The 26,700-nt window shown below is 43.8% G+C and overlaps 1 protein-coding gene across 5 annotated transcripts in view; it reads left to right on the top strand.

Moving 5' to 3' along the window:
- LOC146810317 (ATP-binding cassette sub-family A member 10-like) overlaps positions 1-26,700 on the top strand; it is a 1,555,322-nt gene that overhangs the window by 1,166,343 nt on the left and 362,279 nt on the right. For all 5 annotated transcript variants that reach the window (XM_085617313.1, XM_085617310.1, XM_085617311.1 and 2 more), the window contains one exon: positions 2,187-2,300. In XM_085617313.1, coding sequence (XP_085473439.1) covers positions 2,187-2,300 — 114 coding nt within the window. The remainder of the gene's footprint in view (positions 1-2,186; positions 2,301-26,700) is intronic.

Below are 26,700 nucleotides of genomic sequence, written 5' to 3'. Positions count from 1 at the left end.
TTCTTTCTGCACGTTATCCTTCTTCCTGCACTTTTCTTCGTCTTTGAGAACTTCTGTTGCTTCTTTCTGCATTTCTTTTTTTTCTTTCTGTGCGTTTTTTCTTCTTTCTTCACATGTCCTATCTCTGTAGGCATAGTTAGAAATTAGCATTTAAAAAACCTTTGAAATTCACTGAAAAAACCATAGGTTTCAGGGGCGTTATAGTTAGCTGGACTTTTCACTCGTACAAAACCATTGAAATTCCCCCGTTATAGTTAGTTCAGCTAACTATAACTCGCGCGCCCGCAATGCACTGCTGATGACGTCACATATTACATCACTCATGACATGGTCAGTGACATCACTCATGACATCACTCATGACATCTCAAATGACATCACTGATGACATCACTGATGACATCATCCTTGTGATAGAGTGGCAGACCTCCTCTCCCCCTAATATAACCTTTGATACACACATTCAAAAATAGAAACTAAAATTTTCAAAACAATGGACATACCAATACCAGTTACAACAACCTATTTAGTAATTCTAAGATCCACATATACATCCACTCATTCACCAACAGTCCTATACAGTCACTCATGCATGTACTCACTCATCATATGTACTCATACACCTATACATCCTGTTACACAACGTCACTCATCCATAGAGTTACTCACACACATAGTCACTCATGCTAATAAAGAATCAAACATCCATTTACTTGCATATACAGTTATACACACATCACCACACTTACTTCTACAGAAACTTACACATACTTAGTCTATTCAACAATCACTTATAGAAACACATATTTATTCATACAGGAACTCTTTCAATCTCTCACTCTCACATATACTCACTTATATACACCAATAGTCACATATACTAGTTTAAAACATATGTAGTTACTCATAAAGACACTATTGAGACAGTCATTCACTCACTAACACACCCATGCACACACTTATCCACCCATACAGTCCTGCACACATGCTGTCTTCAACACATACAAACAGTGAGTCACTCATTTATGCACCTATGCACGACGTAATACCCCCCACCGAACCATACAGACACTCAGACACTCATACTGATACTCAAAAAAACAACTAATAACCTATATAGACACTCATGTAGCTACTCACCAACCCATGCAGCCACTTATACGCAAAGTGAGAGACTGATACAGATATTTACATATTTAAACATTACTCACTAAGCCATGTATTCACTAAGATACACTTAATCAGTCAGTTATACAATCAATTTTTCAAAAACAAATCATCCATTTAGATACTTAAATACCCATTTATTCTTCCATCGACCTTGAGATATACATATATAAAACATATGTAATTTTCAGAAAAACACACATTCACTGGATGATGTCATCAGTGATGTCATCAGTGATGTCATTTGAGATGTCATGAGTGATGTCATGAGTGATGTCACTGACCATGTCATGAGTGATGTAATATGTGACGTCATCAGCACTGCATTGCGGGCGCACGAGTTATAGTTAGCTGAACTAACTATAACAGGGGAATTTCAATGGTTTTGTACGAGTGAAAAGTCCAGCTAACTATAACGCCCCTGAAACCTATGGTTTTTTCAGTGAATATATATATATTTAAAAAGTTACAGGGAAGTTATAGTTAGGCTCAGATTTTACTTGTACAAAACAAGTGAAGTCCAACAGTTATAGTTACTGGAGCTAACTATAACTTAAGCCCGCAATGCACTAGAGCTCACATATTACATCACTAATGACATGGTTAGTGACATCACTCATGACATCAGTGATGCCATCTCAAATACTTCACTGATGACATAGAGTCCCATTTGAATGAAACTGGCAAACATGTTTAAAAATGTGTGTAATATTCCAGCTTTAAGACTTCACAATTCGTGTTGTTTTAGCCTAATTCCTTATATCCCAACATTGAGAATACTAAGGGAAAGTCTTAACACAACCATTATTTTTAGTGATGGGAATTCTTTGTAGCTAAAATATACTTTCTATGTAATCTTTGGTTTTCTCGCAACATAAAATCACAGTTCTGTTATAAACTGTTAAAATGGTCTTTTGCAATAGGATCGAATGTACTGCGCAAAAAGACATTCAAATCGCATGCTTTTTTTTTATGCTGGATGGACAGAAGAATTAAGTTTGTTTTTTCCTTGTTTTCACAGCTAATTTGTCTGACTGGCTACTCTGCTTCTGCAATGCTCCTGGTTTATGTGATTTCATTTGTATTTCGTAAAGGGCGAAATAACCCAGATTTCTGGGCCTGCATATTCCTGGTGGTAAGAAGAAATTTGCTTTCCCAAATATGTTTACTATTTAAAAGTCCATGCTGTAAAATGTGTGATAGATCACTGGTTCACATAATCTCTGTGTAAATTGCAAGTCACCCGTAACACTTCTAACAAAATTGGTTGATTGTTTTCTATACATTGCACATATGTTTTAGTGTAAACATCAAATCACCATTTCTCATTTTAGTGAGCTGGATTGGTGAGGTATTGCACCTACTGGCTACATCTATGTTTAACCGGTGTTTAACTACATTAGATGATTTGTGATTTTGATAAGTGACCTGGGGCCATATGTATGAAGGCAATTTTGCGATCGCAAATGCCGAAATTCACAGAATTTTGGCGTTTGCGATCGCAAAACAGCAGTGTCATATGTATGACACAAACCACCCCATGCAAAATAAGGAATCGCAAATTTTGCAATTCCCTATTTTGCGATTGCATTTAAGGAATCGCAAATTGCGATTCCTTAAATGCAATGTAAAAAGCACAGAAAAAGTGCAATTTGGACTTAAGGAATCGCAAATTACCACCAACTTCAAGTTGGTGGTAATTTGCGATTTCTTTGAAAAATGCATAAAAGTGAATTTTTCAAAGAAATCGCAAATTACCCTCAGGGCATGTATGTGCACCACATCTACACCCATGCTCCTTTCAGGGGTGCAACAGGGTGTCCTTTTGACACCCTGGCACCCTTGAAATTGCATTCCCAATTTGCGATTCTCTAATTGGGAATCGCAAATTGAGAATGTCTTCCTATTCATCCCTATGGGCCTCCAGGCCCATAGGAATGAATGGGGAGGTATTCCTTAATTGCAAATCGCAATTTGCGATTCACAATTAAGGAATATGTAGGATTCGCAAAATGTATTGCAAATCCTACATACATAGGGTTTTGCAATTCTCAAATAGCGATTCGCAAAAAATCGCTATTTGAGAATCGCAAATGGGCATTTTCATACATATGGCGCCTAGTATTTATACTGTAGTGAGCCTTCTGTGATCTGTAGTAAACAAAATCCTACCTAAAGATCCAAGTGCCCTTCATGTAATGCATTCAATATGTGGTCTGTCCATCAGCATAACACTAAAGAAAAATGAGAAAACTTAACATTATTCATACATTTGTCCCCAAAAGGTATTGTTACTGTACTCAAGATTGCAGTACTAACTGCTGACACTAATCCTCAACCTTAATCCGTGCCTCCAACCTCCGTGCTCATATGACCCTCTATTGATCATGCCTGCACGACCCTTACCTTACATTTGCTGCCTTTTCTACCACGTTGTTGTATTATTCTTTTGGATGCAAATCAGTACCTGGCTGAATTGATGTTTCCCAAAGAAACTATAATTACCATGTTTTTGCCTGGCTCTCACTGAACATAGCTATTGTGAATACCAGATTCGTAATGTAGTTATTCACTGCAATTATGTAGAAACAGTTGGAAACAAAAGTTGGTTCCCACTGTTGCCACATTATAAAATAATTTCAATTCTTCACTGATAGGGCTCTCTGAGAGCCTGCCAAGGCAGCTCTGGCTCTCTACTCGAGTGGAAGCTTTGAGAATGGATGGGAGGAAAGGCACAGGGAGTGGCTAGTGTTGGTGACAGTAGACCAGGTATATTTATTTTACTACTCTTCTGCCCCTTTGTAACGGCAGAGTATGCATAGATGAGTGTGGGTATTCTACATAACATATGATTATAGATGGATAAAATGTCAATAACGGAGATATTTTTCACCTAGTAGTTCAGAGTGACATCATAGCCAACTTGAGCTTCCTGATATTTCTTTATTTGATGTCACTTAGAACTCTGTTGAAAAACATCTGGTATTCAATGTTCCCTACCATGCATTTTCTATTGAAGCAGAATCAGTTATAATCTCTTACAGTAATCTAACTTCAACTGTAATTATTCAAAACATTTCCCACACTTTAGAAAGAAACATGTCTTAATTTTAGATGTGAAAGCTATCCTTTCATCTCCAGAATGACCGGTTTAGAAAGTTTACTGATCCAATCCTCTGGGAAGGTGTATGTGAGAATATGTTTGTACACAAATAGCCCCTGAAATAAGTATAGTGTCTTCAACATCCTTTACAAAAATGTCCCACCGACAGCATATTTTCTATTATTAACTCCAACTGAAAACTATAGTTATACACTATATGTAGGATACAATATTTATGTCAGACTATATTTTGACATTCAGATAGCACTCCTATTTAAGTTGGATCGAGATTACCTTTTTTATTTTTTTAGAATCTGCTTTTCTCTTAGTCTAATTCATTAAGGGCCATATGTAGATAATTCCTATTTACCGATTCCTAAATACCGAATTTTACCGATTCGGTATTTATGAATCGGTAAATAGAATGTAGGTAAACATTCGGTAATTTTTACCGATTCAGTAATATTCGTTATTACCGATTCGGTATTTACCGAATCGTTAATAAGGAATACCTTCCCATTCATTCCTATGGGCCTGGAGGACCATAGGTATGAATGGGAAGCCATTCACTATTACCGATTCTGTAAATACCGAATCGGTGATAGGGGGAGCATATTCAAGGGTGGCAGGGTGGCACATTGACACCCTGTTGCACCCCTGAATTGTGCATATGTGCACATGTGACACATATACATGCCCTAAGGGCATGTATGTCTGCCACATGGCACCTTGAAAAAAGCTAATTATTGCTTTTTTAAAGGTATTCGGTATTTACCACCAACTTGTAGTTGGTGGTAAATAACGAATCCTGAATGCAAAAATGCACTCACTTGAGTGCCTCCTACATACCTTTTAAGGATTCGGTATTTTACCGATTCCTTAAAATAAGGATTCAGTATTTTACCGATTCCTTAAAATAAGGAATCGGTAAATTACCGAATCCTTAAAATAAGGAATCGGTAAATTACCGAATCCTTAAAACCTGCCTCCTACATTAGAAAGGGCTAAATACCGGTCGGTAATGGGAAAATTACCGATTTTCGGCCGTTACCGACCGGTATTTACCTACCTACATATGGCCCTTAGTCCCTAATATCTGCCAACTGCCTTTTTTAAAAATATCCACCATTTTATTTTATTATAAGTTTTATAGAGTGCAAACCAGACTTAAAAATGTGCTTTTTGTAGGATCAAGGTGCATATATACATGTATGGGTTTATGTTTGTGGTAGACCTGTCATCATCAGGGCATTGTTACCCCAACATTTTGCATGATTACCTCTACATTTTGCTCAATCTTTTTGTTGGCCTTTGGAGTCTGAGCACTTTCCCAGCGCTAACCAGTGCTAAAGGGCATGTGCTTCTCCCCTAAAACATGGTAACGTTTGTGTACACCTGATTGGCATGTTTATTTTACTTATAAGTCCCATGTACAGTGGAATAATATATATCCTGGGGCTGTGATCTAAGTCTTACTAGTGGGCCTGCAGCACTGATTGTGCCACCTACACAAGTAGGCTTTCAAACCTATCTCAGGCCTGGCACCGCAGTGACTGTTTGTGAGGTTTACTGCCACTTCGACTTGGCATTTAAAGCCACTTGTCAATCCTTAAACTCCTCTTTTGTTATACTTTGGTCACCCCTAAGGTGGGCCCCAGGCAGCCCTAAGGGCAGATTGCTGTGTAAGTAAAAGGTAGGACATGTACTTTTGAGTTTTACATGTCGTGGTAGTGACAAACAGGTAAATCTGTTGGCTTGGCATTTAAAATCCTTTGTTAAGCCGTAAACGCCTCTTTTATTACACATACATCACCGCTAAGGTAGCCCTAGGTAGCCCATCGGCCCGGGTGATGTGTAAGTAAAAGCTAGGACATGTACTTTCAGGTTTAGCATGTCCTGGTAGTGACAAACACCCCAATTTGTTTTTCACTACTGTGTGGCCTACTCCTTTCACAGGCTAGCATTGGGAACTCTTTAAAACACTTTTAAGCTGTAATTCCTAACCAGAAAGGAGTAGGTAAGTCATGTTTCATCTCTTTGGAATGGTAATGATAAATCCTCTTCAGTGGTAAAGATGGATTTGACATTCTATTTAGAAAGTGGACATTTGTCTGCTCCTAACTTTGCTCTGTGTGCCTGCAACCTGTATCCAATATAAGTCTGGGCTGGGTGAAAGCTAGACTTTGTGCATTCCCTCTAGACAGCCACAAACACAGGAAGAGTGGATATGACATGGGACTCATCTGCATCCATCTGCATTTTGATAGTCTTCCTGGCCTGGAAGAGGGAGAAGGAGCTCATATTTACACCTTAATAGTCTGTGGCCTATCCTCACACAAAGGACTGATTACCCCCCTCCCCCCCCCCCCACTGATAGCCTGGCAGACAGGGCTGATATGAACGGGGCCTTTTCAGATTAAGGAGCTGCTTTGAAGTCACCCCCCATTTAAAAGCACATTTGGGTATAAGTACTGGGGGTCTTGGCCCTAACCAATCAGTACACTAATGGACCTTGGAAGAACTCTGCTGGAGTAAAGACTGCTGTGCTGTAAGGATTGCCACTTTCCCTTTACTGACTGCTCTGATGAACTGATTCTCCGCTTAGCTGAGCTACCATGCTGCCTGCTGATCTCTGCACTGCTGAGGAAAAGGACTGGACCCTTCTCACTTGAAGCCAGAGTGACTCCAAGTGCTTGCTGACTTGCCTCCTGTTCTCAAAAAGTCTCACAAAAACACAAAGGACTTGTTGCAACTCTCCTAGTGCTGCTGAACTCTGGCATCTGTGAGGTGTACCCTTGCCTGAGGTTCCCCCTCCGGGCCGGGAGCTCAGAAGTGGGTTCTAATCTGCAGCTGTTTTCCACAAAAACCAATGGATCGTCACCACTGCACCAGTCAGAACCGACGTATTGCCCTTCGATGTAGAGGCTGTTCAACAACACTGGATCCACAGCCTGCATAGCCCGATGATTATGCTCTGTGCGGCTCAATGACGAAGCCATTGCCTGTATTTCAGTGAAGTTCGGCAATGACGCAGTGACCCAACTGCGTGGAAAAGATCGGCGCATCGTGCCTTCAACCTCAACTCTTTGCTCTATACAAGGTACTTTTTCAGTGGATCCTGTGTGGGTTCAGTAGCTGGCCTGTCCTTCTCCATGATCAGTCTTTACTTTGGATTTGCACTGGTCCCTCGTGACCTCAAGTAACCTTTTGACCCCTAGTGACTTGTAAGCACTGTTTTTGCATTTAAAAATTCACATCGTGGCTTCTACTGATTGGAGTTCTGTTGTGTTGGTCTTGTTTTACTGGGATAAATATTCTCAACCTGTGTGGAGTTTTCATTATGTTATTGTGTGTGCGTGTTGCACAAATACTTTACACATTTCCTCTTAAGGTAAGCCTGCTTGCTCTGTGCATGCCATCAAAGGGTGACCACATGTTAATTTAAAGTGTGTATCTAGCTTACCCTGATTAGGAATGTGGCCACTACTTGGACAGGGAGCAAAGCTCTATCAACTAGAGACCCAATTTCTAACACTATGTATATGCAACAAGCACTTACATATGAACAATATTTTCACTTATAAAAAAATAACAGGCATAGAAGAACAGGAAGAGAAAGTTGTACAAATATGCTCCTATCAATAAACATTGTGGGATTGAATTGAAACAATAATTAATAAAAAACGTGTATTAATGATGAGCTGGGTAGGTTCGGGTTTTATAATTCAAAGGAGAATCTCAGTTGTGTCGACCACTTATCAGAGGAAGTATGGTTTGAACAGCCGGGCCTTTAGTTTTTGTATGATAAGTCGGATGGAGATAGTATTCTAGATGCTGGTGGAATGGAATTCCATACATAATGTACTCTTCTGGAGAAAGATTGCTTAAGGGATTTTTTTTTCCAGGTTGTCCGTGTCCGCTTTATGTGTGATGCAGGCTAATTTATAGAGGCATGGTTTCAAAATGTGAAGACATGTTTAATGCATTGCAGTGGTGGCATTAGGAGGCAAGAAAAGAAGAATGACCAGTTATTTGGAGGGTTGAACCCAAATATCTGGTATGTACCAAGCGTATCCAAAATAAACAAAGTACCAAATGCCGTGTGTGACATATTCACCACTCCTGGCATACATGTCCCAAAATATACAAAGTGTTGTGGGCTAAAACATTTAACTTATTCAAGGTGTAATTCGTGATATGAGTCAATGTGACTGCTCTACCCATAACAATCGCTGGTCAGGCTGTTATTTCCATTAACGGGTTAGAAAGTGTGTCATAGCCATTATTTAACCAACACTTTCCTCACCACAATACTGAGGTTGCCTGCACATTCCCTTAAGATCATTACATAGAGCATCAAACTGCTTGTCTCAGGCTGTTTCACAGAGATAAAAACAGAGTAGAGAGCCAGCACTAAGGGCTTATGTCTTTGCAAAAGAGGTTACTCTGTCAGAACGGTGACAGATATCCCGCCCGCTGAATTATAAATCCCATAGAGAACAATAGGTTAAATCGAATTAGGAGACCACTTTGAGCAATTAAATAAAATGTGAATTTGCTAAGGCTTAAGCATGAATGTGCAAGATAATTGGAACACTTTGCCATGTTCTTTATTTACATATCCACTGTAATGACAAACTGAATATATTCAGCATATTTATGCTGATGGCACTCACTCCAGTGCCACCTTATCCGCTACTTCCACTCCCAACCATTTTAAAAGTTGTATACTGTAGACTTGAATCATGCTATGTGGCCCCATCCCATCCAATGCTCCAAGGCAAACATCAATTGACAAAAATCCTATGTGTGTTTCGTGAACCCTTTCGGAAAATGCCCCATACCATGTATGTGACTGACATTCACTATCTTTCATGAGTATTCTCAGCATAAGAGGAATGTCCATGGGTAGCGGGGAGTGCTCTTTCATTTCACTAGATCCTCTATAAATCATCAATTTGGCTTACTGACATTTGTGATCTGCAGCTACATGTGTGCATCATAGCAAAGTTAACATATATTTCAAAGTTTTTGAGGTTAGTTAATTGAACGGTCTAATATTGGGTAATAGCAAAACATGTTATTTACAGTACAATATAAAATGTAATCTAGTTTGTGTTCGAGTACTTTTCATCACGACCGGGGTGACTTTTCCACTGGCCAAGGTGATCTTTTTTTGATAAGATAGGGAGCATACCAATGTAATATTTTTATTTTTTAGAGCATTGGTTCTTTAGCGTTTTGATGAAAAGAATGGATACTTGCTTATTAGCAATGTGCAAATTTGTGGTTTGAGACCTGTACCTCACTGCTCACAGCATTGCATTTTTGATGTTTCAAAAGACTCTTAACATTCAGGAGAGACTCTTTAGACACCATTTGATTGGCTTGTGAAGCAAGAAGGCTGTCCATGACTTTAGTTTAGGTCAACATCAAAAGCTTCTGGATCTAGAATCTCTTTGCAGCAGCACCAGCCCTCTCTATTCCAAGGGCCCTCTTTCCTTCCCATACACAAAGGAGATGACATTCTAAACCCCAAGGTTGTTGATTTGGAACCCCTCAACAAAACCTAGGCAGTCTAGAGGTGTAACATGGTGTTGTCTTTCTTCTTATAAAACTCCCGGAACACCCTGAAACGTAGGGTTTCATTCCGAAATATTTTGTAATCATAAATAATGTTTACATTTATGTTTAAATAGTGTTTATGAGTTATATAGCAATGAGGTAACCCGAAAGGCCACTGGACCCAGGTATATTGTGGTACAAAAATTAGTGTCACAGTGGTGAACAGTTGCACAACATAAAAATACAATAAAAGATTTTCATTATTTAGTCAAAGTTCGACATCACCATTAAATCATTCCAAAAATGGTTGTGATTTTATTTCATCACAAGATTAGAGTAAATCAAGTCATAAAGCACAATGTATTTCACGTTTATACATTTTGAAATAGGTGCACAAAGGATGGGGTGGCAAGTGCAGGGAGGGATTTGTGAGAGTGATGTGAAGAGGGAAGGTGTTGCGCATTATATACATCAGCAATCAATATTACAACCTATCCAGCCAGACACCTGGAATGCACATATATGACAAATCATAACATAATTAGTTAGATGCAGATATAAAATCTCTGTCATCTATGTTTGACAATAAAACAAAACACTTTATGACTTGATTTACTCTAATCTTGTGATGAAATAAAATCACAACCATTTTTTAAATGATTTAAAGGTGATGTCGAACTTTGACTAAATAACAAAGATAATTTCTTGTATTTTTTTGTTGAGCAACTGTTCACCACTGTGACACTACATTGTGTTTATGACAGCAACATCTTAATTTAAATTTAAGGAATTTTCTGACATTAAATCACATATTCTACAGCAGAAACCTTCAAAGTGTGTTAGCTTTTCCATTGCAGTTTTGTATGATTAGGATGCTATCTCTGATTGGATGGCCAACAACTACCTCCAATTGAATTCCACCAAATCTGAACTCCTCTTGATGGGCAGGGACTTCCATATCTGTGGCAGCCAGTGGTGGTCCCCCGCACTTGGGCCACCCCCTTTCCTGAATCTGTGGTCAAGAAGGGAGTATTGGTGGATAGTGCCCTTTCCTTTGAGGCACATGCTAAATCAGTGGCAGACACCTGCTTTGAACTACTATGCGGCCTAAAGCCTATCCTGGGACTTTTCGATCCTCACACTCGGCAGTTGTTAGTCCAATCCACTGTCATGGCTAGATTGGACTATTGCAACACGCTGCTTTTAGGCTTGAACAAATTAGTAATCAAAAGGCTCCAACTTGCCCAGAACACGAAAGCTTGTGCTCTGTTTGCACTCGCCAAGCACTGACACATCTCTGACCGGTTACACTGGCTGCCAATGGCTCAGAGAATCTATTTTAAAGTTCTCTGTATTGTTCAAAAGATCTTTTTGGTCCTTTGTCCTTATGTACCCACCCACACTTTGAGCTCAGTGGATCTGCATCTGGCCCGAGTGCCTCGGGTACGCAGGGCTGGAGGGGGTGGCCAACCGTTCAAGGCACTGGCGCCTGTCCTTTGGAACTCTCTTCATCTTTCTTTCCGTAGCATCTCTGATCGCTGGGTTTTTAGAACAGCTATTCTCCAATTACTAAGCCACCTCTGCCTCCCACTATACTAGACAGTTAGCGCTGGGACGCTCCGTTGCTGGGAAAGCCATGCGCTTTATAAATATTTTAACATAACTTAACATATGGGTATTCAGGGGAGATGTTATTGAGATAACATTGCTAAAGTGGTAAATATCCAAAAAGCCAGAACACTGCACTTATTCATTAGGTTTCCCAATAACGTTTGCACATAATTTGCACACCTAACTGAAGTGCAGAATTGACAAACATAAGAATGATCGCTGTGTGAGCAAAATACCACATGAACAGTGTGTGCCATTGAAAACATTTTCCACCAACAATAATATATTTTTCTTATGGTAAAAATAAGCACAACTTAAATATGCTGATGCACCTTTCCACCAAAGTTACTCATGTCAAATGTCTGCTTGCTAACAATCTATAAAGGTAATATAGATTAGTAAGGGCCTGAGTACGAGCTGGGTGGTGCAGCGTCAGGTCAACCCCGCCACAGCACTGCCAAACCTGTGTTCGGCCGCCCGCCAGCCAGATTACGAATGCTTCTCGTGTCTGCCGGGCTTTTTTTTATGTTCCCATGGCGGTACCTAAGAAAATGAGTGCCGCAATGGGGATGAAAAAAACAGTTCCTGAGCGGCATATACTTTAAATTCCATCCCATGGAGGAACTGGGGTGCATTCACACAAGATGACACATATTGTGCCCCCTGCATGCACCCCATGGCCCTAAAGTACAAGGGGCCCTGTAAGGCCCCCTTTGTTTCCTCTCCACCCAACTTTCAAGGAGTAGAAACTGCCATGAAAACTGTGGTGGAGAGGAAACTTGCAATATGCTTGGCGGGACCACGGTGGTCCCGCAAAGGAGATTGTGGTCTTAGGACCGCTGCAGTGCCACCAGGGAATGGTGGTTCCCTGGCAGCTGCAGCAGGGCAATGGAGGTCCGTCCACTCCAACTGCAATAGGGTGGTCGGAAGACAGCGATAGCCACACCCCCATGAGTCTGGTTGTCCGTGGACTGCTGGACTCGTAATTGAGTCCTTAGTGTAGACTAGCAAGTGTATTACTGGAAATCTATGACTTGCATGGATTTCTAAGAGCTCGACTTAAGATTTTAGTGCTTTTGCAAAAAGTCTGACATCTACTCAAAATGTAAGAAGAATCCTGTGATGTGAGGAATATTTTCTACTGCAAATCATATCTTAAGAAAGAAAAATGGAAAGTATGAAAATAGTTTTGTCAGATGATGCACCTCTGGAGCTTTCACTGCTGAAGTATGGAAAGCAGAAAGTGGCAACAAAGTAATTTCAACCCATTCTCCAAAATCGAATACCAGAACAGCTGTGGACCAGATGTGTCCCACTTAATCTGTTGACATGGGCAATTAACATTCTACCGTCGATTTTAAGTAAAATTTGCCACTATTGTAAAAAAAAAAAAAAAAGGCTAATTGTCCTCTAACGCAACTCCATCTAATTGAATATATAGTACATTTCCTTCACAACCAGAAAAACTGAGCATGACAGTCCACCAAAGTTTCTTGCAATCCTGATTGTTATCCATCACCTCTAGAAGGGCTTGGCCCACTTCACAGTATACCAGTAGATGCACTTGCAACAACTACAGTGGAGACAATGGGGCATATTATCAAGAGCAATATTGCCGCTTTAGCGGCACTTTTTGCCGCTAAAGCGGCAATATTTTTATCGCCCTATTAGCAAGCTGTCGCTAACTGCTGTTAGCGACAGTTCACTGGCAATAGCGCCCGTTTTCTTGCCGCTTTGCATGTCAGCAAAAATGTATCGCTAATGACATGTAAGGTAGGCGTTCTTCACTAACAGTAAAGGGAAAGAGTCGCAAAGATAAGTTCTCCCCATTATCAATCCCTGCGTTGCGTCCAGAAAAGTAGCGCTAACCGCGATTACCGCCGTAAGCTAACGTCTGCAAAAAAAACAGACTTAGCTATGCATATCATGGGAGGTAGATTCTATGGCTGAATCCACAACTCCCTATCATCAAGCTTTCCCCTATCGTTGCGGGAATATTGCTTTAGCAGGATTTCTGATCGCCTTGGTGATACACGTTGATGATAGCGCGCTAACCATGCGATAAATTCCGGAGACAGATGGCGATAAATATTAAAGCGCTAAGCGCGCTTTCCGATATTTATCGCCATCTGTTGCTGATATGCCCCCATGCGAGATAGAATATCAACCACAGTAAAACTATAACTATCCTTTTTTGAGTTATACTGCATTCACCTGCCATGAAGGTTTAACGCATGGAACATGGCCACTCACTTGTGCACTCTAGTGGGGCCTTTAACAAATCATTAACTTGATTGTTTCACTTTTTAAAAAAAACAATAATGATTTCATATAACATAGCCAGTTTTAGAATTTTGCATTTTTTGCATTTTTCCTTACATAACATGGCAGCAGTGTTGTCAGGTAATATGAGATTTTACTGTGGCATTTTTGCTATGTTTGCTGTTTTTTACTTCAGATTTTCTACAGCAAGAGTAGGTAGAAAATCATGATTTTATTAAAGACACATAGGCTAATATGATGCATTATACTCTTAATTGCCACACACACAGCAGCAACAACTAGAACATTTAACTTTAGAATTATGATACTAGTAACATTCTAAAGGAGTATAAATGTCACCAACAAGCAGCCATCTTCCTTCTTTCTGCTGCAAACAAATCAAGTCCGTTTGTTGAATAAGAACTGTCCGAGATAGCTTCTGTTTTATCTTCTTGCAGACAACTTCGCACAAACTCTGAACTCTTTAGATTATCCTCAAATGTTTCCTGTAATCATAAAATTATTTTTATAAGGGCAGGTATATTATTTTGGAGGGATAGTATTAGCCCATGTGCCTTTAATAAAATCATGAATCTCTTCCCACCCCCGCTGTGGAAAAACTGATTTGTGGCAAGTCACAAAGGCCAGTATTATGCATGCTCAAAGCCTGGCCATAACATTCAAAGAAGGACTTTCTATTGGTTTAAAACAGTATTTCTTAAACACAGATTCTGTTGACCAATACGCTGAAGCATGAATGCTTGTAAGACTTCCTTTGTAAGACTCTGCCTTTGAAATCAGAGCAACGCTTGCTGAGTGTGCCCCAAATCTAGTTTTATCAATTCCTCCTTTCTTCATGACCTGCTAAACCCACCTTACCAGTGTTGGACATGACACTGACTTATAAGAATACCTAAATCAAATCAACAATTAAGAATCATCCGATCTTCCAAACTTTCAGTCCTTCTTTCAAACTCTTTCAAACATTTTACTACACACAATTTCTCATTTTCTCCCAGACTAGGAATATAAAAAAATAGATTTAGACATACTTTTAGTTCTGTTTTTAATATAAAAGCACACAACCTCTGGAACTTAACTCCTAGAAGATACTTCTAAGGCCCTTATATCTGACACTCTCCTGATGATACTAAACAAAGTAGCATAGGCAATTTTAGCGTTAGGTCCTTTATAGACAAACATTAATTGTCACTCCAGCTAGAAAACTCCTTCAACAATACATCAACATCCTAGAGAGATGAGTACTTTGGACATGGAGGCACTTTCAACCGCACACTTCTCATCAATCTTTTTACCTCATCATGTTGACATACTAGTAAACCATCCACTAACTCATGGCCTGTGGAAATTGCTGACCTGCTTAAATAATCTGAACTATAAGAACTTTCTCCTAAAAATACCTCTGTGAGATATTTTACTTAAGGGTGGGCGTAGTTCGCGAAGTAGCACTTCGCGAAGCTACGCAAAGTGAAGTTCGCACTACGCGAGCTACGCGTAGCACTTCGCGAACTGCGAAGTAACATGTTCGCACAGTGCAAGATGTTGTTTTCAATGATTGCACAGTGCGGACAAGCAACCGGCACTGTGCAATCATTGAAAATGGCATCTTGCACAGTGCGAGCTGTAGTTTTCTGCTGCTCGAGTAGATTTTTCCTCGAGCTGCAGCTTTCTCAACGCGAACTGGTAGTTTCTCATCGCGAGCAGTCGCGAGCATACGCGACCCCTCGCAATGAGAAGCCTGACCTTCTCGCGTTGGGAATCTCGCCGGGAGGTTTATTTTCCATGCTCGCGATCGCGAACAAGGAAAAAGTCTCGCCAGGATGTCATTTTGCTTGCTCGCGGTCGCCAACTTGACGTTGAGGACCGCGAGCAAGCAAAAAATGACCGCAGCACTACGCAACACTACGCTACGCGTGTTCGCACTGTGCTACGTGCAGTTCGCGTAGTGCGAAGTAGCGCGAACTTCGCAAACTACGCGAGCGTAGCGTAGTGCTTCGCCCAGGCCTAATTTTACTACGTTCACCACAAAAGCTGAAATGGTATCCAAATCTCCCCATTACACCAACATATCCATGTCTTCCATGCCAATCTATATGCCTTTGTTGTGCGCATGACACATGAACGTTTGATAAGTTTTGTAGCCTCTAACGGAAAGCCAGACACTTGCCATGCTTTCCTGAAATCATCCAAACCATCAACTACATTTGACAGTACTGTACCAAATTGTGACATTCTCCTGCTTGATTCACCAACAACCTCACACATCCTGTTAGCACTATAGGGTTGCCCATCAGCAAACTCATCACCTGATCTTTTTTCAGTTTTGCCAACACTCACTGTATCATTTCAAATAGGGGAAACACATCATTGCGTGTTGTTTCCCACTGTTGCAGGAAGGCATCTATGCACTTGCCTCTGGGTCTAGTTGCCAACTACAAAACATGTGAAGGTGAGCATTCAATCTGCTCGCACAGAGTTCCATCTTTAAAGGACCCCATCTGAACGCCAATGCCCTGAACACCTCTCTGTTCACCATCAAGTCACTCAAATCCCTCAGATTCCTCGAATTCCAATCTGCCACTGTATTACTTAAGCCTACAATATGTTAGCTTGAACACAATATTCTGATCTAGGCAAAAATGGAAAATATTCTTTACTAAATCTGCTAGTGCCTTTGGCCGAGAACCTCCCAACCTATTCACATATCTCACTGATGTCACATTGTCCATTTTTAACATTACATGCAATCAATCAGGGATTTATACTAGAGCACACTACTCACCCGTGAGGGTCTCGAGGTGCTGGGGGAGGGGGGTACAGGCAGCTCCGTGGTCATCTGAAGAGACAGGTCTTGAGATAATTTCTGAAAAGGTGAAGTGTCGGGCTTCATCTGATGTGGAGGGGGAGTTTCTTCCAGGTTTTGGCCATGATGTAGGAGAAGGATCTGCCAACCGTTCTGGCCCGGTGGATGCAGGGAACCATGGCTAGAACTAAGTCGGCAAAGCGGAGGTTTCTCTTGGGGGTGTGGAAGAAGATTCTTTCTTTGAGGTATTGGTGTCCGTTGTTATGGGGGGCTTTGTATGTGTGTGTGAGCAGTTTAAAGGTTATTCTTTTTTCAAATGGGAGCCGGTGGAGTTAGCTGAGGTGGGGGATGTGGTCATGTCGTGGGATGCTGAGGACGAGTCTGGCTGTGGTGTTCTGGATGGTCTGGAGTTTGCAGAGGAGTGTTTTGTTGATTCCGGCCTTTAGCGTATTTCCATAGTCCAGTCTGCTGGTGATGAGTGCGTGGGTGACGGTCTTCCTGGAGTCAGGGGGATCCATTTGAAGGTCTTGCGGAGTATGCAGAAGGTATTGAAGCATGTGGAGGACAAAGCGTTGATCTGGCGGTTCATGGTGAGTGAGGAGTCGAGTATGATGCCGAGGTTGCAGGCGTGGTCTGTAGAGGTGGGAGTGATTCCAAGGGCATGGGGCCACCAGGTGTTGTCCCATGCAGAGGGGGTGGACCAAAGGATGAGGAATTCTGTTTTCTCAGAGTTGAACTTCAGGCAACTGTTGATCATCCAGGATGCGATGTCCTTCATTCCTTCTTGGAAACTGTGCCTGGTGAAGTAGGTTGCCTTAGTGAGGGAGAAGATGAGCTGTACGTCATTGGGGTATGAGACTATGTTGAGTCCGTGCTTTCTGATGATGGTTGCGAGGGGGGCCATGTAGATGTTGAAGAGCATGGGGCTGAGGGAGAATCCTTGGGGTACTCCGCATCTGATCTCTGTGGGTTGGGAGAGGAAGGGTGGGAGTCTAATTCTTTGTGTTCTGCCTGAGATAAAAGATCGAACCAGTCTAAGGCAGTTCCTTGGATGCCGACTCCGTGGAGTCTGGTAGCTAGTGTTCGGTGGGAGACGGTGTCGAAGGCTGCTGAGAGGCCTAGTAGGATCAGGGCTCGAGTGTGGCCTTGATAGAGAAGGGTGCAGATGTCATCAGTAGCGGCTATGAGGGTTGTCTCAGTGCTGTGGTTGCTGCGGAATCCGGATTGAGAGGAGCCAAGGTTGTTGTTGGTTTCTATGAAGTGCATTAGCTGGGTTTTGACCACTTTCTCGATGACTTTGGTGGTGAAGGGGAGAAGAGAGATGGGCCTGTAGTTCTTGAGATCTGTCTGGCCTGTGTAGGGCTCTTGAGGAAGGGTTTGACTTCAGCGCATTTCAAGTCTTAGGGTAACGTGGCTGTTTTGAGGACACAGATGATTTTTCATCGTAGTTCGGGTACGATGGCACCCTGTGGAAGATGTGCGGCGGGCAGGGGTCGTGGGTGCTCTGGAGTAGATGCTTTTCATAGTCTTTGAAGTGTCTTCTGTGGTTACCGGGGTCCAGGTGAGGAGGGTCGGCTGTATGGCATCGCTGGTGGGGTTTGTTGGGTCGGTGCCATGGTCTTAGTCATTGAAGTTGTGGTAGAGCATCCTAATCTTGTGGTAGAAGAAGGAGCTGAGTTTGTTGCAGAGGTCTTGGGAGGGAGGGATGTCGGTAGTTTCGCTGTAGGGTCTGGTGAATTCTTGTATGATGGCAAGAATTGCTTGGAGTTGTGGGCATTGGAGAGGATTCTGTCCTGAATGAAGTTTCTCTTCGTTGATTTGCTGAGTTGATGGTGAGCTGTGGTGGCAGCCTTGTAGGCGGAACGTGCTTCTGGGGTTTTGCTGTTACACAACATTTTACATGATCCCTGACAAAACAACTCACAGCAAAAGACCCAGATAATTAATATGCATTTCCTTTTCATGAAGGGACCACATCCCCCCTGTTGATAGTGGACCACATCTTGCCTCCCATCCTTGCAGACTGGCATTTGACTCTATTACCTAATTGGTGGCTTCTCAAAAAATGCCTTTCCATTTCATGCTTCTAAATTCTACTTCCACTACTTCAACTCCTGTATCACATTCAAGTTCAACTGAATTTTTTGAAAATATTTCATCCCCAATCTGGGATGATGAGTTTTTAATCTCTGCAATGCTCGATAATGCAGCAGAAATGGAAATATTGCCTGAATCAAAGCCGAAAGCACAGTCAAATGTCGTGCTAGCTGCCAAAATGAAATTGAACTGCTCTCCTTCACTCTTCTCATTTCCCTGCACAGTTTTTCACTTTCTCTACTAGACATTTCAGTACACATTCCAACTTACCTATCTCAAAAACAGAAAAATGTTGTTACCTGACTTGGTACTAGACATGACTTCTTCCTGTTCACAACAAATCCCGGATCCTCTAAAACATGGACTGCTAACTCGCTTTGCTCTAGAGTCAAAATCTTGTTTTTTGCCATTATCAAAACATTGTCTAAATAAACTATCAGACATACACCTCTTGTTCTCGGCCAAGTCACAACCAGTATCATTCTTTGGTGAAACACCATTGAGCTGACGTCTATAAAAAGGTAGACAAGTGAAACTCCACTTTCTCCCCTGCCATTGAAACTTCAGATAATCTCTGTCTTCCTGATATATAGGTATTGTCAAATAGGCATCTTTTAGAATTATTCACATCAACCAATCTCCTATTTTTACTAGATCTCTTAGTAAAGGAATTCCTTCCTTTTTTAAATGGTTGTACTGCACCCAATCGTTTAACTGTCTTGCGTTCATGACCAGCCTCATTCCCTTGTCTTTCTTTTCCACAAAAATATATTGCTTGCAAATCTTTTTGAGTCTCTCAAATAATTCTCTATTGCACCCTTCTCCTCAAGTTCTTCGACTTCTTGAATCACCAAATGTGTCAATTCTTTTGAAAACTGCAGACTCTTTAATATTTTTACCTGAAAATACAAAATCTATTCAATAAACTTGTACTGCCTCTATTACTCACTGATCTGAGGTGATCTCCTTTCATCATGTTACAAAGTGGACAAGCCTGCCACCCAGCTTTAATGGGATACATAAATGGTCTTTTTGCACATGAACCTTGTGTTCGTCTTGCCCCTCTGTCACCCCTGGATGATCTTCCTCTTCCTCTCTGACATTGTAAGTAAACTCCCTGTTGTTTTAAAAATACTTTTTTATTGGCATTTTGCATGGTATCAAGACATAATTATAATTATCACATCAACTTCATACATTCCCTCTCCCATCTTCTGTGAGGTCCTGTAGCTGTACCTTAACATTGTGTCCTCATTGAGTTTCCATCATTTAACATTTGTACTTGATGCTGTCTATGCCAGTTTAACAAAGGCAAACTCCCTGGTTATAGAAACCTCCTGAGGATCTAAAGCCTCACCAGAAGGAAGCTCAAGTGATTCCATAACCTAGGCCGGGAGGTCGACCCCGCACTCTCCTGGGCCTTCTAAAAACCTTCATTATATTATATCTCTATGTACCCTATGAATAGAATTGAAAGTATCCGCATATCTAGTCATATCTTTGACAAACTCTTCTTCAAATAGCAAAAACCATTGGCTACACTCCCTGCTTCTTTAGAGGCTAATTCAGAAAGTTTCATGAGAATACTTTTTCTCCTTTCAATACACAAGACCACATAAAATTGCCCAACAAGTAAATTGCTCTCTGCACCCATTGACATAACTCTCAATATTTATCTTAGTTTTATTCACATATGAATCCTTACATAAAATCAAATAACTTGATCAATAAACCAAAAACATCGAATAGTCTGCCCTGGTATCCACTAAGGCGCTTGTCTAAGCCTTTCCTTCCGGTCTTGTTTAAGAATTCCATCATCTTATAATCCAAACCTGGTGTGCAAACTATTTTATTCTCTAAGGGTGGCTTGGACACTCTGATCGCATCCTGCTTCTGACCTCTTTAGGCATATCCCCCCTCATCCGATATTGCACTTATTGGGCCACATGATCAGCTGGTGTCAATTGAAGAGAAAGGAATATTGTATAAGATGAGGCTCAAACATGTTCTCCCCTAACAGGTCTAATAATCTTTCCTCCTTTGTTACCTGCTCATTTTTGGTATTTTTTAAGAGGCAGCGCACATGCGATGCACTATGAGGCATGCAACAATACTTCTGTGGTGCATTGGTAGAATTTGCCCCTTCTTTGTGTGCTTGGTTCCCTCCTATGGGGACTGCCTCTCTTACATGTACTCCTTTCATCCTGTCTATTTGTGTTAGTTTTGGCGCACTATTTGTTTCTTCTTGTTTTCTTTTGTTTGGATGGTGAGGGTCTTCTCATGCACACCTGATGTGGAAATCTAGATGAAGATGCTTTTTCGGTCCTGTAACCCACTCTTTTATATGGTGGCAGGTGCATTCTGGAGGCATTAGCAGAACATTTAAGCCTCTTCCTAGAAGAAAAAAACTCCCCGAATCTTGCTTCTGCAACGACTGCCCATCATGGCGGCGGCTGGGGCACTGAAGCAGTAGCAGACAGCACCCAATTCTGAACCTACAGGGACTTTGGTAATATTCGACGTAGGTCAGAAGCTTTTAAACGTGAGCTTATCCATGCACTAACAAAAATGCATTTATTAGATCAGCATGTTACTTTAATTGACTTGTTTGTAATGATGTTACTTCTTATGGCCCCACTCATGATGAACCACGAGGACACAGTGTAGTGGTCTACTGCGTTTATTCACCTACACAGGAGCGCCGGAGCGGAGCTCTACTCTCGTTGAATTCGGCGCTCTTACTACGTGAAAATGGCCGCCGCCGGACGTCCTGTGACGTCACGCGGTGAGCGTATAACCGCTAGACCGCTACACCACATCTCCCCCTTTTATAACACAACCCTAAATTACAAACCCCGTAGAACATATACAGTCTTACTTGTTGTCCATGCTGAATTCCCCGAACCTCCGGGGCAGTATGATTCTTCTTCCTCGCCTTGTCCACTTACTGGGTTCGCCAGCCTTCGGAGTGGTTATCACGCTCCTCTGGCCTGGTGCCCCTTCCTCGCTTTCCACTCCTGCATCTCCCCACACATCATCCTCAGTCCCCTCTCGGGCATCCTCTTCCTGTCCACTCTTCTCCTCGCTGGTACCGTGTCCTGTTCTCACCCGGGGACTCTTCTCTACTCTTTCTGGGAGGCACTCCCGCTCTGCCGCCTGGTCCATCCTCCCGCTGGGTGTCCCTGGAAGGTTCGGCGCCTCTGGTGTCTTCCCTTCCGTGGGCATGCATCTTGCCATGCGGTCCTGCGACCAAACTTTTCCGTCACTGAGAAGTGCTGACCTTGAGTACGGTTCCAACACTTGGAAAGGTGGGGTGAACTTGCTGTCTCTTTTCTTCTTCTGGACGGGTAGTTTGACCCTTACCCACTCCCCTTTCTCCAGTGCGACTTCTTTTGTGTTGTGCTTCCTGTCATAGTGTCCGGCATATACGGCCTGTGCTCTCTCCAAGTTTTTCCGCACCACAGCCGGGGACCAGTGGCTCTGAACGGTGAGGCGTTTCCAGGCTGCATTGTCCTTTGTGAACGGCTCACGACCTCGTAGTACTCGGAAAGGACTGTACCCCGTTGAAGTGGGGGTGATCCGATAGGCCCAGCCGTTTTAACTCCTTCTCCCAGTTGCTTCCTTGACTGATCGCTGCTTGTACTGACCCCATGATTACTCTGTTGAACCTTTCCGCTGCGCCGTTCCCGGCCGGATGGTAGATGGGGGTGTGTCGAACTGTGATGCCATTCCTGTCCATGAAGGTTTCCCATTTGCTGGACGTGAACTGCGGGCCGTTGTCGCTCAGGATTCCTTTGGGGATACCTTCCCTTACGAAGACCTCTGTCAGGAATTCCAGAATTGTCTCTGTCTCCGCATTGTCTGCTACGTGGATTTCCGGCCACTTGGAATAGCGATCTACTACCACGGTGATATATTTTTGGATGTCGTTGGCATCCGTGATGGGTCCCAGGATGTCGATGGAGATCTCTTCCCATGGATTTTCCGGGCAAGCATACCTCCCCAGGGGCGGTCTCAGCATCTTTTGAGTCTTGTCCGCATTGCTGCACTGCTCGCATCCTCTTACATGGCGTTCTACCGCCAAGTCCATCCCCGGCCACCAGTAGTCCTCCTTGGCTCTCCCCTTGGTCTTCACTATGCCCAGATGACCCTCATGGTTGATGGCTACTATGCGTTGCCTTAACGAGTGTGGGGGAACCACCTTGTTGCCGCGAAACAAGAACCACGGCTTGTCTCCTAGGGACAGTTCTTCCTTTACTTCCCAAAACTGTTTGAGTTCCTCACCTAGTAATCTCTTCTCAGGCCATCCGTTTGTTACGTAGGCCTTTACGGCGCTCAACTCTTCGTCCTTTCTGTATTCCTCCTCCCAGTCTTGGGCACTTATTGCTCTTTCATGGTCGCCTGTGAATGCTACCGCATAGTCTTCCCATCCGCCTTCGTCTTGGACGTCTGAGGCTTCCTTGGCCGCTGCTCTGCTCAGGAAGTCCGCCACTTTGTTCCGGTGTCCTGGGAGATATTCTACATCGTAGACGTAGTCTAGCAATCTGAGCGTCATCTTCGCGATTCGTGGTGTGGCGTGTTCGTGCCCGCCTGATGTGAGGACCTTCACCAACGGCTTGTGGTCTGTGCGTAGCAGGAACCTTCCACCCCATAGGAATTGCCGGAATCTCTCCATTGCCCACACTGCCGCCAACATTTCCTTTTCGATGACGCTGAATTTGCTTTCGTTTGGGGCTAGCGCTCGTGATGCAAAGCTAATCGTGGCCATCTCCCTGTCTGCTGACCTTTGCGTCAGAACTGCCCCCAGCCCTCGATCGCTGGCGTCCGTAGTCAACATGGTGGGGGCGTCCGGATCATATCCGTGAATGGGCATTGCCTCGCAGATGTGCTTTGTTACTTCCTCGAACTCCCGTTGATGCTCTCCCGTCCATAGGAACGTGGCCTTGTTTTTGAGAAGCGACCTCAGTAGATGGGTCCTGGAAGCGAAATGGGGAACAAATTTGCTATAAAACTCCGCCATTCCCAGGAAGGTCCTTACATCGTCTTTGCTCGATGGGGTGGGGGCGTCCTTGATTGCTGCGACGTTGGACGCTTTAGGTTCTATACCATGCCTGCTTATTTCATGCCCTAGGTACGTGACTGTGTTCAGGCCGAACTTGCATTTGTCCCATTGGGCCGTGAGCCCGTTCTGCTTCAGCACCGTCAAGACTTCCGCGAGCCTCCTGTCATGCTCTTCTCGGGATGCTCCCATCACCAAGATGTCATCCTGAAAGTATTGGATGCCTGTCTTCTTGTGGAACAGTTTGTGCATCAACTTTTGGAAGACTGTGGCGGCTGATGCGAGCCCAAATGGCATCCTCAGGAACTTGTAGCACCCGAACGGTGTGATGAACGACGTCAGGTGGTTGCATGATTTGTGCAGCGCGATCTGATGATAGGCAGACGTCAAGTCTACAGTGGAGAACCACTGCGCACCTTGGGTTTTCGCCAGCATCTCGTTGATCCTGGGAAGCGGGAACTTGTCTACCACAATGTTTTTATTCAGCTCCCTCAGGTCGACACACAGCCTCACCTTCCCGTTGGGCTTCTGCGCCACCACTAAGGGAGCCAACCACTCTACGTTGTCGATCGCCTCTATTACGCCGTTGTCTTCCAACCTTTGTAGCTCTTCTTGCACTGCGACTCTTGTTCGGAATGGTATGTTGCGCACTTTGTGGGACACCGGCTGGGCTCCCGCTCTAAGTTGAATTTTGTGTGTAAACTTTGCCATGCGGCCAATGGAGTCCTTAAACACATCCGGGAATTCTTCTTTCCATCGCCGCCCTTCTGGGTCTTGCCCTTCGTCGGTCATCAGGACTTGCATGTGCCCTCCTGGGTTCAGCTTTATGCCTAGAGCTCCTTGGTCTCTCCAACCCAACACCGACGGTCCCTTCTCCGCCACATACAGCTTCCCCTCGCATGTGTGGCCTCGGAATTCGAAGGTAAGCGGGCAATAACCCACCATGGGTATCGGTTCCCCCGTGAACGTTACGGGATGAATGTCAGTGGGCCTTAAGTGGTACGTCGGGTTTGGCGCGAAATCTTCCTCCCATATTCTCCTTTGTACAATTGTGTATGGCGAGCCTGAGTCCGCAACCATGGTGGCTCGTATGCCTCCTATCGTCATTTCACACTTGGGTTTTCTGTCTGCTACGCTCTCTATGCCCAACACTTGTTCCTCTACTATTAGGATCTCATCGTCCTCTTCTCCGTCCACTTCTTCTTCTTCCTCGCGTGCTCCCTGGGCCACGAACTTCACTTCTTGCCTCTGGGACTTCCTCCTGCACACTTTTTCGTAGTGTCCCACGAGTCCGCAATACGAGCATTTCACGCCAAACGCCGGGCAACCCTTGTCATTAGCTGCATGGGTGCCGCTGCCGCATCTGTAACAGGCCGTCTTGTTCCATTGTTTTTGTCCTTGTGTTCTCAGCGTCCTGGTATTAAATCTTCGGTGTGTCTGTGTGTTTTGTTGCCATGCTGGTTCTTTGCTGCTCTGTGGTTTCCGGTCTTCTACCTTGTATACCGCCTGCTCTGGGTGGTTCTCGCGTTTGGCCGCCTCCGCGCACCTCCTGGATAGTTCTGCTTTCTTTACTAGGGCTACGACCGTTTTCAGTGGCGTGTCTCCATTCGTCCATAGTTTTTCCTGGATGGTCGTGTTCACCGTGTGCATGATGATTTGATCCCTTATTAGTTCTTCCTGTAGGGTACCGAACTTGCATGTCAGGGCCAGCTTCTGTAGAGCCGCCACGTATTCGTCGACTGATTCACCTTTGCTCTGTTTTTGATGGTAAAAGTTGTACCTGTCTATTGCTGTGCACACAACTGGGCGATAATGGGCGTCCAGGTCATCTATCGCGTGTTGAAACACGTCGTCGTCTGCTGCCGCCCTTTCTTCCTTCACTAGGTCTTGGTACACTCGTTGCCCTGCGGGCCCAAATGATGTAGCAGAATCTCGTGTATGGAGTGTCCCCCTCCTCTTCCAGGGCTGCGAGGTAGTTTAGGAAATACCTTTTCCAGTCCTCCCACGGCATCTCGGGCTCCCCTGGTTTGGCCACTAAGGAGCACGTCTGGGAGGTCATCTTCTTCCCCTTGCTGGCGCTTCTTCCGCTCGGTACGGGCGCGCCCAACGTCTCCTCCTCTTCGACGTCGCTGCCACTCTCGTCGTCCTCCTGACTGGACTCTGCACCTGCTGCGGGACCGCTGCCGACTTCTTCCAGGGTGCTGGCCACTCACCCCCTTGCCGGGTACTATACTTCCTTTACCCTGCCCTGGGTTGCTCCGTTTTGAGCTGTGGGCTCGTTCGGCCAGTACACGAAGCGTAGTGTGCCTCGTACGCTTCTCGGCCCTTTTGACGGTAGGCGCGGCCTCCGCTGCTCTGCCGCGCTCCTGCGTAGCGCACGTGGTGTCCTCTGCCGGGTCTCCTCGTTTTCAATGGGGCTGGGTCCAGGGGCAAGCTCATCCCCCTCTCACCTCCTCGTCGCCATTGTAATGATGTTACTTCTTCTGGCCCCACTCATGAAGAACCACGAGGACACAGTGTAGTGGTCTACTGCGTTTATTCACCTACACAGGAGCGCCGGAGCGGAGCTCTACTCTCGTTGAATTTGGCGCTCTTACTACGTGAAAATGGCCGCTGCCGGACGTCCTGTGACGTCACGCGGTGAGCGTATAACCGCTAGACCGCTACACCACATTGTTCTGCCTCTATTACTGGTTTCCGCTCCCACCCGCCATTTCTCCTTCACCTCTCCCCCTACCCAGCCCTTTTTCCGTCTCATTGGTGAATATTCTGTGGATTGTGAACAGACCCAAGATCCCGTGGCTGCATCGGCCATATACCTCTGCAGCTATGCATCCTTTCTCGTCTGTGGAAGCGTAGGAATTATCCCTTCTAATCTAGATTCCCGAATCTAATGAGACTTTGGCAACATTCAACTTAATTTAATTACAGAACGGGATGTCAATGCACAATAGCCTGCTTTTTGAGTGTAGTTCCAGCAAGTTTGTGCAAAACTCATTTAGGAAAAAAAGTGT

Source organism: Triturus cristatus, chromosome 7 (genome assembly GCF_964204655.1).
Source record: "Triturus cristatus chromosome 7, aTriCri1.1, whole genome shotgun sequence".
NCBI lineage: Eukaryota > Metazoa > Chordata > Amphibia > Caudata > Salamandridae > Triturus > Triturus cristatus.
This window is presented reverse-complemented; position numbering and strand designations above follow the sequence as displayed.